Here is a 13075-nt window from a genome sequence, read left to right as displayed (position 1 = left end):
ATATTAGGTGAATGAGCAGGTAATTAATGGCGTTTGCTAACTCCATAGCCTTCTGAGGGGTCCCTTTCTGGTGCATTTCTCAGGCTGAGCTTCAGGTGAAGCGAAAGCTGTCGAGCAGCAATAGCAAACCGCGAGCGCCGAGCCCAGCCAGCGCGGTCCCACTCGCGGCTCCAGGCAGGTGGGACGATGTGGTGACGGGCTTACTCAGCCTGCAGCCTTCACTTTCCCTCCTGCACGCTGCCTTGGAGGTCGGCGGTGGGTTTTGTGGGCTGAGGTTATAGATGGACAGCAATCTGAGAGAGCTCGAGTTGCAGGGGGACGTGGAACATCCGCCCTGTAGAGGGGCTGCAGGACCACGCTCGAGGGCACAGCTGGACTCTCTCTCTGTGAGCTCTTACAGGTTGCAAATTGGGGTTTTGTTGTATCTGAATGACAAGGTCGCTCCCTGTCATCAGTTGGCCTGAATGTCCTGTACTCACCCTGAATTCCAGCTAAATCCATGTGGTGAGGGGAGTGAGGGGCAATTTAGGCTCGGCTACACTGGAGCTCCAAGGGAAGGACGTGTCAGTCAATGACTGCCCAAGCACAAAAAGCCCTAATCTACACCCAGAGCCCCTAAACCTAATAGACATGTAACAGGAGTGGATCCCAAGGCAGGTATCGCTTTCCCAGCTTGGAGTCACTTCCACACAGCCTGGTGACATCACCCATCTTCAGCGCATCTGCTCCAGAGATTTTGGGAGCACTTGGATCCAGACTGAGGTGTAATCTCAGCGACTTGGGTTTCAATAGCAGGGTGAACAAAACCAGCAAACTGAGACATATCTAAACTTCAGAGGAAGCTGAGATCATGCACGGAACTTGCTATTCTGAAGTCCCACCTATCTTTTTTTGGTAACATGGTTAAAATGTCTCTCAAGTATCGGTTCTCATTATTTGCTCATTTCTAGCTGCGAGGAAATAGAGATAATGTGATTAATAAATAAAATGTTATTTAAGGTGCCTGGCATGTGGCAGCTCTGGAGCACACTGCTGTTGATCCATTTAATGAGCGAGAACTAATTACATGGGGACATGAGGACATATGCAAAGATTATGAAAGATTAAATCATAAAAAATGTATTGAAATTACAGCTGACGTCAGCCGCCCAGACCAAGGAAATGCCTAGTGAGGCCTGAATCTCTTCAGCATATCCTGTTAGATACTGCTGTTGTATGGGTACTGCAACAGCTCTGGTGCTTGGAGATCCCCAAGTCAGCTTGGGAGACTGGCTAAAATCACAGGGGGATGTCTGCGTTTTTCTAATCACCCAGCTTTGATGGGTTACAGTCAGTCTCTCAGGCTCCGCTTCTCAGAGACGTTTAAGACTCTAATTCGCATCCTCTCAGATAGAAATCTGGAGTGTATTCGCTTGTGGGATGATAGTGGGTTGTATTAAATACCGAGCTTCGACTAGTAGTCCAGAGACAGAAAACAGTCTCCAGTTTTAGCTGGCAAAGAGTCAGGCTCCTTGTAATTGATTATATACATGCACACACGCATATGCATGCGTGCGCGCACACACATCCACACACGCATTGGAATAACAACTCTACTAGCATTATTCCGTGTGTCTGGAATAACACCAACGGAGTCAACGCTGTCACAGCACTGTATCCGCTGCAGCGTCGGGTTTTGGGATCCTCTTAAAGCGAAGGTCCCATCAGAGGAGGCAAAGCCAACCTCCCGTGGGTCGCTCCCTGCACCACGCTGCTGGGCACGGATCCCACACATTCCCCTTCGCTCTGCCAGTGTGGCCAAGAGGCATTTTATGTGTGCAGCCAACACAAGGCTCACGGGGAGGGACTGATGGCATTTCAGGGACCAGGGAGGGAAGTTGAACCCTGAGCTTTTAGCGTGCCATGAAGACGTGACCAGGCAAACTGTGGTCCTAGCGTGGTTCTGGCTGCTGCCTGGGGAAAGCAGGATGCTTCGGCCCAGCATGCACAGCCCCGTCTCTCCTTTCCTGCCCACCAAGCCCCGGCTAATGCAGGACAGCTCCGTGGTACACACGTAGGGAAGAAAAAGAATGAAAAAAATTAAAGTAAATTAAATAAGATTTTAAACCCTCTAAGCCAAATAAAAAGGGGCATAACTTTTTAATTGAAAAAAAAAATAAATAAAGGTTAAGAGAAACACACAGCTGGAGAAAAGGCAGAAAAATACCAATTACCTTTCTTTTTGATTGCTTGGATCAAAGATCACAGTCATTCTTTTTCATATAATGTTTTGTATCCAGCTAAGGTGTGTATCTATCAGCTCTGAAAAAGATTTGCAAAACCATTTTTGAGAAAAAAAAAGTAACCTTTGGCCTATGTTGCAAGGCCAAATGTTACAGTTTTCAGCTACTCTTTCATTTTGTGCTTTAATTTTATTAAAAGGACATTTCAGCATATACAATACATAAGGCAGAACGTAACCACTGACCTTTCTGTTTGCTCAGATCCAGCACTAGATTTTACTTTTTTTCCCCTCTTTTCTCAACTGATATTATCTAAAAATAAGTATGCAAAAAATTACACTCCTAAATTGATCAGAAAACATACGAGAAATGCTGGTAATTTGATCTGAGACTTCAGAAGCACAGGAGGTCCATGTGTCTGTGAGTCAGGTCAAAGACTAGTCACTGCCTTTTGCAAAACTCAGTTGTATTATCATCTTCGTGGCCCAAATAAAGCATGACACATTTATGTCAGATCAAAAGTCAGTCCCTTCTTTCAAATAAGAGATCTAAGCACAGTGGCTGTGTAAATTACACTTTGCTTGAGTTGTAAGGAACAGGAAAGATATGTGCAAAGAAGTTATGCAAGTTACAGTCTTTCCTTCAAATACAAATGAAGATTTTTTTTTCTCACAAAATGGCAATATTTAAGATTCTGAATCTTTTTTTTTTCTATCTGATCTTTTTAGATTTCTTCTGAATGCATCATGAAAGCATTTGGCACTTCCCACAAAACCATGTGGAAATTAAAAAATTATTCCAATATTAAGGAGGAAAAAGTGCTTCTTAAAAACTAAGCTAGTTTTGAGTACAAGATTCAGAAGTGCCTTTGCTGCTGGATTTCAGGTGACTATATATAGAAGAGAAATATTTTAGTTGGCTCCCTCAGATTGTGCAGCCACGTATCATACACTGGAACCTACCACTCAGTACGCAGCCTATTTTATATTCTGCATCCTGGAAAATCAGCCTCTGCACATGCAAGCAGAGCAACTAATTGACTGGTAAATACAAACTTAGGTGTATCAGGCACAAGGAGCCCAAGTCCAACAAACTGTCTTGGGGAAAAATACCGGGATGGGGGGATGTTTTTGTAAATCAACAGCAATGAAAGGCTTTTTCTGGAAAATTGGGACAGATAACTGCCAAGAGGTGCTCAGCTGTAAAGCTTTGCTTTAATTGCATCTCCACCTCTCCAAAGGTTTTTTCTCCTTATTGAAATAATGTCAGGAGAAGCACCCTGGAACTTCTTTGGCCTGTATTGTAATCTATCTGTGTGAACTATAAGCCTCTTTAACGCCATCCAGCTCAACAGCAATCGTGTCATCTCTGTTACTTATGCAAACTCTTGGAAGAAGTTACTGATCTCAAACTAAGTGAGCCCCAAACTGAGTCAAGTCCCGTGATGCATTTTTGCTACAATAGTTTCAATAGACTGAAAAGCCATCGGCATCTTTCCATGAATTTAACATCATAATATAGATATCTGATGGAAAACAGAATCTAAATAAAATACATATTTTTGGCTAAAGCCTGTCCCAACTGAAATCAATAGCTAAACTCCTTGCGATTCACAGGATCTGTATTTCGCTCAAGCCATTTAACTAACCTCCCCTTCTATTTCGGTAAGCTTCCAGAGTGAGGTGTAAAAAAAAAAGATCGCTATCTAGGGTGCCATCCTACCCAAAATCTTTAACAGGAAACTGCGTGTTTCTGCAGCAAAAGAGCAGAAAATAAAGATAGCATTGCTATTAAAAAAAAAAAAAAAGTGTCCTAAATTCACTGTACATCTTCACTGTACATCAAAAGTATCAAGAAGGAAACACTCAATACGCAAATCTCTCCATGACGACACCCCCGAGCTTTTAAGGATTTTCTAAGCACTTCCACTATTGTCAGCCTGCTTCCAGAAAAGACCAAAAGCCTATTGCTATGAAACATCTGTGTTAAAACTGTGAGGAAAAAGTGTGACCTAGTGGTTAAGGCACAACTGGACAGTGGGACTCGCAGCCTGGAGCTCTGCTATGCCGTCATCTTGCCTTGTCGCGCTGGCCAAGTCCAAAGTGTTCCCAAAGGACCAGCTCTATCAAAGGTTTGCTTGAGTCTGAAAAATGCAGGCAGACTGTGAAGGTCACACTTGGGGAACTTAAATACTTCACAGAAGTATTTAACAAAAGTCTAACAGAGAAAAAAACAGCCTGGGATGATGACGACCTGGAAGGAAAGGAGCCTGTGTGATGATGACACAGAATGAGCCTGTACGGAGCGTGTGGACATAGTGGAGAGCACTTCATTTTCAAAATACTCCTACAGGGATGCTATAAAGTCCTTAGGTAGCTTGAATCCCAAACAACCAAAGGCATGAGGTGCTGAGCTCAGGCACTCTAAGCATCCTGATAGCCACCAAGGTAAGACAGCAAAATAATGCCTCTAAACCCACAATCATCAGTCAGGGTTGGAGCACTCACTATCTCTAAAAATTAGGTCCTAAGTATTTCTACTGGGATGATCAACATTGAGCCAACACAGGTTACCAAGAGCACTCTGAAGACAGTGATCTGGCTTCGTTTTATGGCATCCAAAGCCAGGAGACTACGGAGCATCCCTCACCCCGGGGACGCCATGTCCTGGGAGCCCCTGGGTACCATTGTATGAAGCTGGCTGCTCCCTCACTGAGGGTGTGGGAAGCCGGGGCCTGGCATCCCAGGGCAGCAGGTACCCTGAGTACCTTCCTTCAGATGGGCATCCCCCTGCTTTTGTTTATCCATGCACAATCCTCAGGCAGAAGTTGTTACTCCGCAAACTGCGCCCTCCAGGCACTTTCTTCCCAGTGATACGAAGCAAAGTGAGCAGTTCCAGGGGAAGGAACACAGAGCACTTAGCACGCGTGGAGATAACGTGGAACTCGCACTGCTTTCCCTGTACTACACGCCATGGGGTCTGTCCCGGTTTGCCATGCTTCACTTCAGCCCGTTACACAAATGGTTACGATCTTGTAAATCAGTAATAAGTTGCACCTGAACCTGTAAGTGATTAGTAAAAAATCATTACACTTCCATGGCCAGAGGACTTTCACACAGTTAATCAGTTAAGAAGAGAACTGGGTGTTAACGGGTTGTTTAATTCCCTGGTAGACCAGTTTATTGAGACCCCCATAACAAGAGGACTGAAATCAGAAGTGCAAACAATGAATGGAAGAATTATATTGCCTACAAATGGCATTCTGTCCTGGAGAAACAGGTACCAAATGTTGCACTAAGGTGAGCTGAAGGAAGGAATTCGAGGACTGATCAGGTGCCATCTGTGGTGGTTTCTCCTACTGAACCCAGTTGAATCCTTGTTTCAATCTATTAGAAATCGATGAGCTGAGTTTTCTAGGCACTTTCTCCATGAACCAGGAAACAGGGTTACTCGGTATCTGCAGGATACACACGCCCTAGCTTTCTCATCCTGGGTTGTTGACTGGAATGGCAAGAGAAAGAGCAAATTTTGCTCCAGAGTGTGATTTCCTGTTCGCTTGATGAATTTCACTATTTAAACATCATTTTTTTAATCTGAAGATTCTAAGATAGGTGCAAACTCTGTTTACACATCGACTGGAGGAGGAATCCATGCCAGCTGGCAATGAGAAAAGTGCACCTTCAGGCAAAACACTGTGCACTTTCCCTCCTGCCCTGGGAGCTCTACCACTGCAGGAAGCCTTTGGAGCTCATCTGCAGGGTCACTTTTCACACTGGTATAAAAACCCTTACTGTAGAGTACCTCATCTCGGTCACTGCATGGCTACAATGAGGAGAGGCGCCCCATCGAACTGGGGTGTTTCTGTAAGTACCAGTCTCAGCACCCTTTTTCTCCCTCCTCCTCAGCACTGCGCATGCTGAGACCAAATGCGAGTGATGGCAACTGGGGTGGTCCCCAGCACCAGGCCTGGGTTACCTGACACGGGACTGCCTCTGAATGTTAGTGGTGACGCTGCCAGGAACCATATGAATAAAAAGCAAAAACTCTTGTATTATTAAATTTGCTGAGAGGACAATAAATATGCTGTTTGTTTACGAGATAAACCCCTTAAGTCTGCTCGGTCACTTTGTGTAAGGCATTCCATAGCGTCTGACAGCTTGGTGAAGTTCTTCTAGGAGTCTAAGTAGCCACTTTGGGAAGCATACCTTGAAAGTGGAAAACTAGATCAGCCTGGGTGTGAGGAGGAACTCCAGGCCACCGTGGATTTGGTTTGTAGTAGCTTTCCATAACAAAGTCTTTTTTTAACTGACTTTCTTTCTGCTCACATATATTTAGATATGACTTTCATTCTGCAATACTCTGGTGCCAGATAGTTTTGGCTGAAACTGTAAGGGGTGGACACGTGTTTGAGTCATGCAGTTGGCTCTCTCTAGTTGATAGTTAGTAAGTTACTGAGAAAAAATGAAGTTTGTATTTAGTTTTAGTTAACATGCAATGAGACCAAGTGAAATATTCCAAGCAGAAGATGCACATCATAAATACATATACAAAAACTTATACCAGAACGGGATGGAGTTCATTTTCTTAAGCCACATTAGTTGGCTAAACAAATACAGAAATTCTACACTGATGGACTGAAGCTTGAAAAATACAAGGCAGGAGGCTCCACTTTCTCACTCCTAACTCTTGATCTAACTCTGTGGCTGCTGCTGCAAAGCACGGGGGGGGGAACTGTGCTCGCATCTATTTCTGTGAGCGGGGCTTGGACCTTGTGAATTTGCTACAAAACTGCTGAGATAAGCAGCGCCATTTGGTATTAGTATCTATTTCTTTTAGATTAAAAACAGCAAAACCAAAGGAGGTTGGTGATGATTTTTTCCTACAGTAGCTTGCACCTCGTGGTCTGAACACTAATGAAATTTGTAGCAGATACCGCAATGCCTCTAAAATAGTACCTGCCGGCAGGAAAAGCACAAAAGAGACAGCACTGTTTATTCGCATGGCACTTTGCAGTTTCATCATTCTCCTAGACTTAACCTATTTACTGAAAGGTGATATGAGTCATTCAGCGAAGTGTTTGAAAAACAGACAGAAAAAAGAATGGATGGGAGAAAGCTATGTTTTACAGGAAATAATTGGGGGGTAGGAACCAAAGAATAGTTACAGCATGTTCAGGATTAGTTGAAAGTAACGAGAATAGGCAATGCTGCTGCTTTTTATATTTCTGTCACAAAGGAACTACCAGAACAAATATTTAATTGAGGGGAAACAAACCATTTAACAAATATTTAATTGAGGGGAAACAAACCATACTACCCTTCCCTTAAGGCAGTTTTGCAGGGGATGAACAGTCAATAATGTAATCTATTTTCCTCCCTTGAGCACTTGTGCTTATGTCTATTAATCCAGACAACTATTTACTGGCTCTAATTCTCTGGCATCTTATCTTCTGCAGCGTCTTAACTTTGTAAGCGTCCCTGCTGAAGGGCTTGTGGATTCTTGCAGAATCTGGTCCTCTCCAGCAAACCAGGTTTCCTTACGAACGTGTCTAAACTGAGTTTTGAAGCTGGTTCTCAGGAGAAAACAGCCAGCAGAAAGCCGTTGCCCAAGGGAACAGGAGAGATGCGCAAATGGCCTATGAACAACTGCGAGATAGACCAAGCCTTCCTATGCAACAGGCATGCAAATGACCTTCTGCTTGCAATTACTCTGCTTTCACAAACAACTTCGGAACAGCGAGCACGAAGAAGGCATATGTTTCTTATGTGCCTTATTTTAAAGAGGATTTGGGGCAGTAGGCATACTGTTCTTAGTGCAAAACACTGAGCATGGGAACATCTGAAATCACTTTTGCATAGATTACTTTTCTATCACAATTCCACATCCTTCAGCAAATGCATGCTTGGGAGCAGGTTCTTCCCCTCTGCATTAGGCACCGAGTGGTGAGTGCTGTTTTCAGAGCACTGCTGTCAGGAACTGCCTCGGCAGGTGATGGAAAGGGACAGGGTAGGGAGGTCTGCAGGTCTTGGTAATGGGAGCCCAAGACAACAGAGCAAGTAACTTTGGGGCTACAGTTACACGCCCCAAGTTCACTGGAAAGAAGCCAGACCATTAAGTATTTAAGTGGTTATTGACAGAGTGTTTCAATTCACATAAAACAATGTCAAGGAGGTGCCACATACAACATGCTGCGTGTTGGCCCACATCCATCTGTTAGCTTTTATTTTGCTCTTTGACTGTAAGCCCTTTGAGGCAGCAACTGTTTGTTGTTGTGTTGGTTTTTTATCTTAGGAGTCAATACAGCGTCTGTCACAATGCAGAGCTCATCCATGACGGGTTTTCTACCGTACCAAAATACAATGATAAAAATAATACTATGGAGCGTACGGACAGAATAGAGACTGTGATGAAGCGAGAGGGAGAACTAGTTATAAGAGACACCTGTAACTCCAAAAAGGAGTGCAAAGAGTACGGGGAGCGGATACTGTAACTCATTTTGCATCTCACCTCACGAAGGCCGGGAAGCTCTGACAGTAAATGGCCTGAGAACATAAGAAAAATGCATGTGCATCATCTGTAGACTTAAAACTTTCAGTTTGAGTCAATGACACAAACAATAAAACTTTTGTTCTCAATATGAAAAGAAAAGAGAAGGGGGGATATAAATTACCAGAAACAGAGCTGAGCTCCTCCATGTCCAATAGCTGCTGAGGTGACTATCTTAAGCTGAAGAGCAGCCAGAGCTATGGAGGCTGGGCAATTTCCAACCTCACCACAATAGCAATAACCTACATTTTTTCAGACATTAGCCCTCAATTATTTGCAGACCTCCCATCCCAATTCTAGATCAAGACATAGGAACAACCACCCAAAGAGACTGCCCCAGGGAATCCTTCCCCGGATGTAATGAGCCGTCCTGAATTTTCCAACTGTGAGGTCTCCGAGCTGTGTGCATCCCCGTGCGACCCAGGCAGGATGCGAGGCGCTCTGCTCAGCGCCGCGTCTCAGGGGCACGCTGTAAGTACCTAGCAAGACCGTCCTAATCCGTCCCAAGTTCTCATCAGCTGTATGACAACGTTCTCCTTTATGCACGAGTTTGCACAGCCAGCTCACGAGCCCCGCGTCTGTAGCTCATATTGAACCTATTAGTTTGCATTTAACCATCCATTGCTACATTTCCTGGGTGAATTCCAACCGAATGGCGAAGGCTTTGGAACCACATTGTGATAAAACACCCTCTTGCCTAAAATAAAGATAAAACTTTCTTACGTGTGATATGATCTCATCTGACTACAGAACACTTTCAAAAGCAATTGGCAGGCCATTCCTTCGGCAAGGAACGTGGACTGAACGGGAACACTGCTCGTCCTGCAGTTGGGGAACCAGCCACAGACAGCTGGAAGACACAGCAGTAGCAAATTTGAAGGCCAAGCTCACAATAACTCTTTCTGAGTGGTCTCAGAAGGAGAGCAATTGCCAACACGGATGAAATGCCCTGGTTAACACACACAGCATAACAGAATAATATGAAGCCACTGGTATCTTCCTCAAGGCCAGATTTTTAAAGCTATCTGGGTAGCTAACTGTCAGCTAAATCACTGTGGATGAGATATCTACCCACTTTAAAAAATAATCAATTATACAAAGACACGAGCATGCATCGCCTCTCAGAATCTGGCCCAACCTGTACCACCATGACAGAGAAGATGGAACAAATGTTGGTGAACAACAGAGAAATCCTACAAGAGGAACTGAGGGTTGTCTTTTAGGATGCCGAGGAGAGATGGGAAGGTTTTTGTAGCAGCAAGGGCTGAATCAGTGCTGCCTGCTTGCAGGCTCCTTGCAGCATCACCACGAGGAAGGCTCACAGTGCAGCACCACCACAGACCGCCACTGCACAGTGCTGCCATAACCTGAGCCCAGCAGCAGGAAAACAGGCAGGTGCCCAGTAAAGGGAAGGGAAGATTTCAGGTATGAAAAAACACCTCCTCAAGAGACCTGAAAATGAAAGTAATTACTGGTGGGAAAAGATAAACTGTCCAAGAAGCTGGGTCTTTCCCTTTTGCAGCCAAGAAGATAAAACACGCTCCCGGTTTTAGTGGGTGGCGAAGCCACAACGATTTCAGAGCGGGCTCACACTGCTGTGGGTGCTGGGAGAGGGTGAAAGGAGCCTCGCAGAGCTGAAAGCTCCCCACGCTGTGTTGCGGGTGGCCGGTCACCTGCGGGGAGCCCCGCTGAGCAGCAAGCATTTCATCCACAGCCAAGCCAGCAGCCGGCATCCCCGCGGGGCCGTCAGCATGCACGGGTGATGCCCTGCAGGTCACGAAGGGAGCTTTCCTCCTGGGGCTGCCCCAGGCACGGCTGGAAGCAACACTGAGAATAACGGCACCGTTTATACTGGGGCTGTAAATCGCTGCTGCAAATAGTGACAGCCAGCTGAGTCTCCAGAGAGGGTTTGGTCACTGCTGACCCTGGCTGAGATCTGAAGGGTGACCTAGATATAGAGGGCTGCAGCCTCTCACCTGCAAAGGCAGGCAATTTTTATGGTTCAAGAGGCTGGCCATCTCCAGTAGGCACTCCCCCCTTCTCTCCCAGATGGGGTGTCCCAGAAATGTCCCCTGCTTGCAGTTCTTGTTTGCCTGCCTGGACAAGGCACTCAACTGCATGGGGGCAGCATCAGAAGGGGGAAAGAGCAACACGAGAGCGGTTTGTTTGGTTTGTTCTTTTTTTTTTTTTTTTTTTTCATTCCGAAATGTCATCTGCATCCAGCTGTTAGTATTTTGGAAATCTGCTCGGTTTTGTTTTCCTCGTGTGGTTCAGCATGGCTGATGCTCCAGCTGCAAAACCTCAGCTGCCAGTGAGCCTGCTTAAAGCAGCTCTGCAGAAAAGTCCATGTCCCAGCCAGCACCTTCCTCTCCTGGGGTCCTGGGGGCAGCCTCTTCATCACCCTAAGGGGAACAGTGCTCAACTCCACCATAACCACACCAGAGGACAGCGAGGTAGTCAGGACCTACACAGTAGGTGTCTCCAGCAAATGACGTGGCAGAGAAAGTATTTTGGTTGCAGCCAACTGCATCTTGACCCCAACAGCTTCTGCTTTTTGTGAAAGTATCACAATGCCTACACCACGAAATGCAGCATAATAAACGTACTGCAGATTGATAAACTTTCAAACACTGTGGCATTGCTTGCAGGTTTTCTGATTCCTTTTTTTTTTTTAATCCCATACTGTTATGAGTATAATCTATGTTATCTGTAAAAAGGCCCTGATTCAGCAGCAGGACAGGTTATACGTGAATGTGGGTGATGAATTTACCCAGCACACGTCCCTTCCACTACTTCTCCCACGCCCATTGCAGTTGCCTGCTCTCTCCTGAGACCACAATAATGTCCTCATTTTTCCCCTGACCCCAGAGCAGACACCCCCTGCTACAGCCAGAGAATAGCAGGAGAGCGTGCAGAGTGCCTTGAAAGGGCAGGAGAGTGTGCAGAGACTTCCAAGGAATGAACTTAGAATGGGGTGTGGGTTACACATGTGAAAACACAGTGATTAAGTAAAGTTAAGGATGGGGCTTTATTCTTGAAATAACTTCCATGTGACAGCTGAACCCCAAGTACCCAGTTTTTATCCACACAACTTTATTCTATACTAAGTCTCTCAGTGACATGGACAAAATCATCCTGCACTGAACAGTCAGGTAAACACAACCCCTGCTAAACGTAGCCTGATCACATCATCGGCCCTTCCACGTCTTTCCCGTTCCTCCCAAGCAATGATGGAAACAAAGTGGGGTGATTAATAACCCCTGATGATGAGATTTACCAAGTAAGCTCTAAGAGAAAGCATAAGCTGTACAAGTGCCTTTGTTGCGGGAGAGGCATTCAGAGGCGTGCTAGGCGGGTGCTCAGCACTATCCTGCAAACCAACAGGAGAAATGCTGGGAAAAGAGCAAACTTTGTTTTCCACGTGGCTGGAGAAGCAGTACCTGTGCATCCCTGGCGGGGGTAGGACAGCCCAGCAGGCAGGGACGTGCCCCTGCAACCCAGCCTCTGAGTGCCCTCAGTCCCGGGGGGAAAAGGAGTAGACAAAACTCTCTTTAGCGAATCCCTGCCTCCTGCAGATAAGCACATCATAGCAGAAGATAAACAAAGCTGAAAAGTAAATGCGTAAATATATAGTGTGGGCTGCTTGGAAGGTCACTAACCCAGAGGAGAAGGGATTACTTTAATTTCCCTTTTACCTGGAAACAAAAATAAACTGAGAAAACCAAATAACCTCAGCATCACTTTAAAGAGCTGGAAAAAAAACCCTCTCTGAGAAGGGGGACAGTCGAGAGCGCCTCGCTGGACGCGTGCTCTTTGCTTTCCCCCATAAGCAGGACTTTGTGTGTCTTTCACTGAGGCTGGCCTGGATGCATGCACAGCGCGGGAGAGGCGGGCCGAGGAGTGAGAGGACGTGAAGTTTGCTGTGCTGTCCAGAAGATGAAAACACTAGTGCTGTTTATAGAGGGAAACCCAATTCGTCAGCCCAAATGAATTCCTGTGCTAATCCATGCAGGCTTCATGTTTTCCACCAGCCCCAGCCACTGTAAAGACTATCTTTAGGAGGCACAGTGTGTTTGGAAAGGAGCAGCTGGAAAGAGGGGACGTTTATGCCAGCTTGGAAGGCTTTCTGGTATGGAAAAAGAGGAATGCTCTCTTGGGTCTCCCCACAAAATTAAAGCATCTTCATCCAGAGCAAAATGATGCCAAGCACAACAAACAAAAGCGGCTTTCCCCAACTCTCCTGGGCAGCCTCACTCCAGGGTTCACAATGGTTTCCATAGAACTTGTTTTGCTATCAAAACAAATTT

The 13075-nt window shown here is 45.6% G+C and overlaps 1 protein-coding gene across 11 annotated transcripts in view; it reads right to left on the bottom strand.

Annotated features, from left to right (window-relative positions):
• The window catches only part of NFATC2 (nuclear factor of activated T cells 2), a 111870-nt gene that overhangs the window by 8371 nt on the left and 90424 nt on the right, over nt 1–13075 (bottom strand). Inside the window, exon 10 of one of the 11 annotated variants that reach the window (XM_048072479.2) lies at nt 2214–2301. The exons of the other annotated variants lie outside the window; for them this stretch is intronic. Within the exon in view, the coding sequence (XP_047928436.1) occupies nt 2258–2301 (44 nt within the window). The 3' untranslated portion in view covers nt 2214–2257. The remainder of the gene's footprint in view (nt 1–2213; nt 2302–13075) is intronic. 11 annotated transcript variants of the gene reach the window in all.

Source organism: Anser cygnoides, chromosome 16 (genome assembly GCF_040182565.1).
Source record: "Anser cygnoides isolate HZ-2024a breed goose chromosome 16, Taihu_goose_T2T_genome, whole genome shotgun sequence".
Taxonomy (NCBI): domain Eukaryota; kingdom Metazoa; phylum Chordata; class Aves; order Anseriformes; family Anatidae; genus Anser; species Anser cygnoides.
Note: the sequence above shows the minus strand (reverse complement) of the source record. Positions and strands in the feature narration are given on the sequence as shown.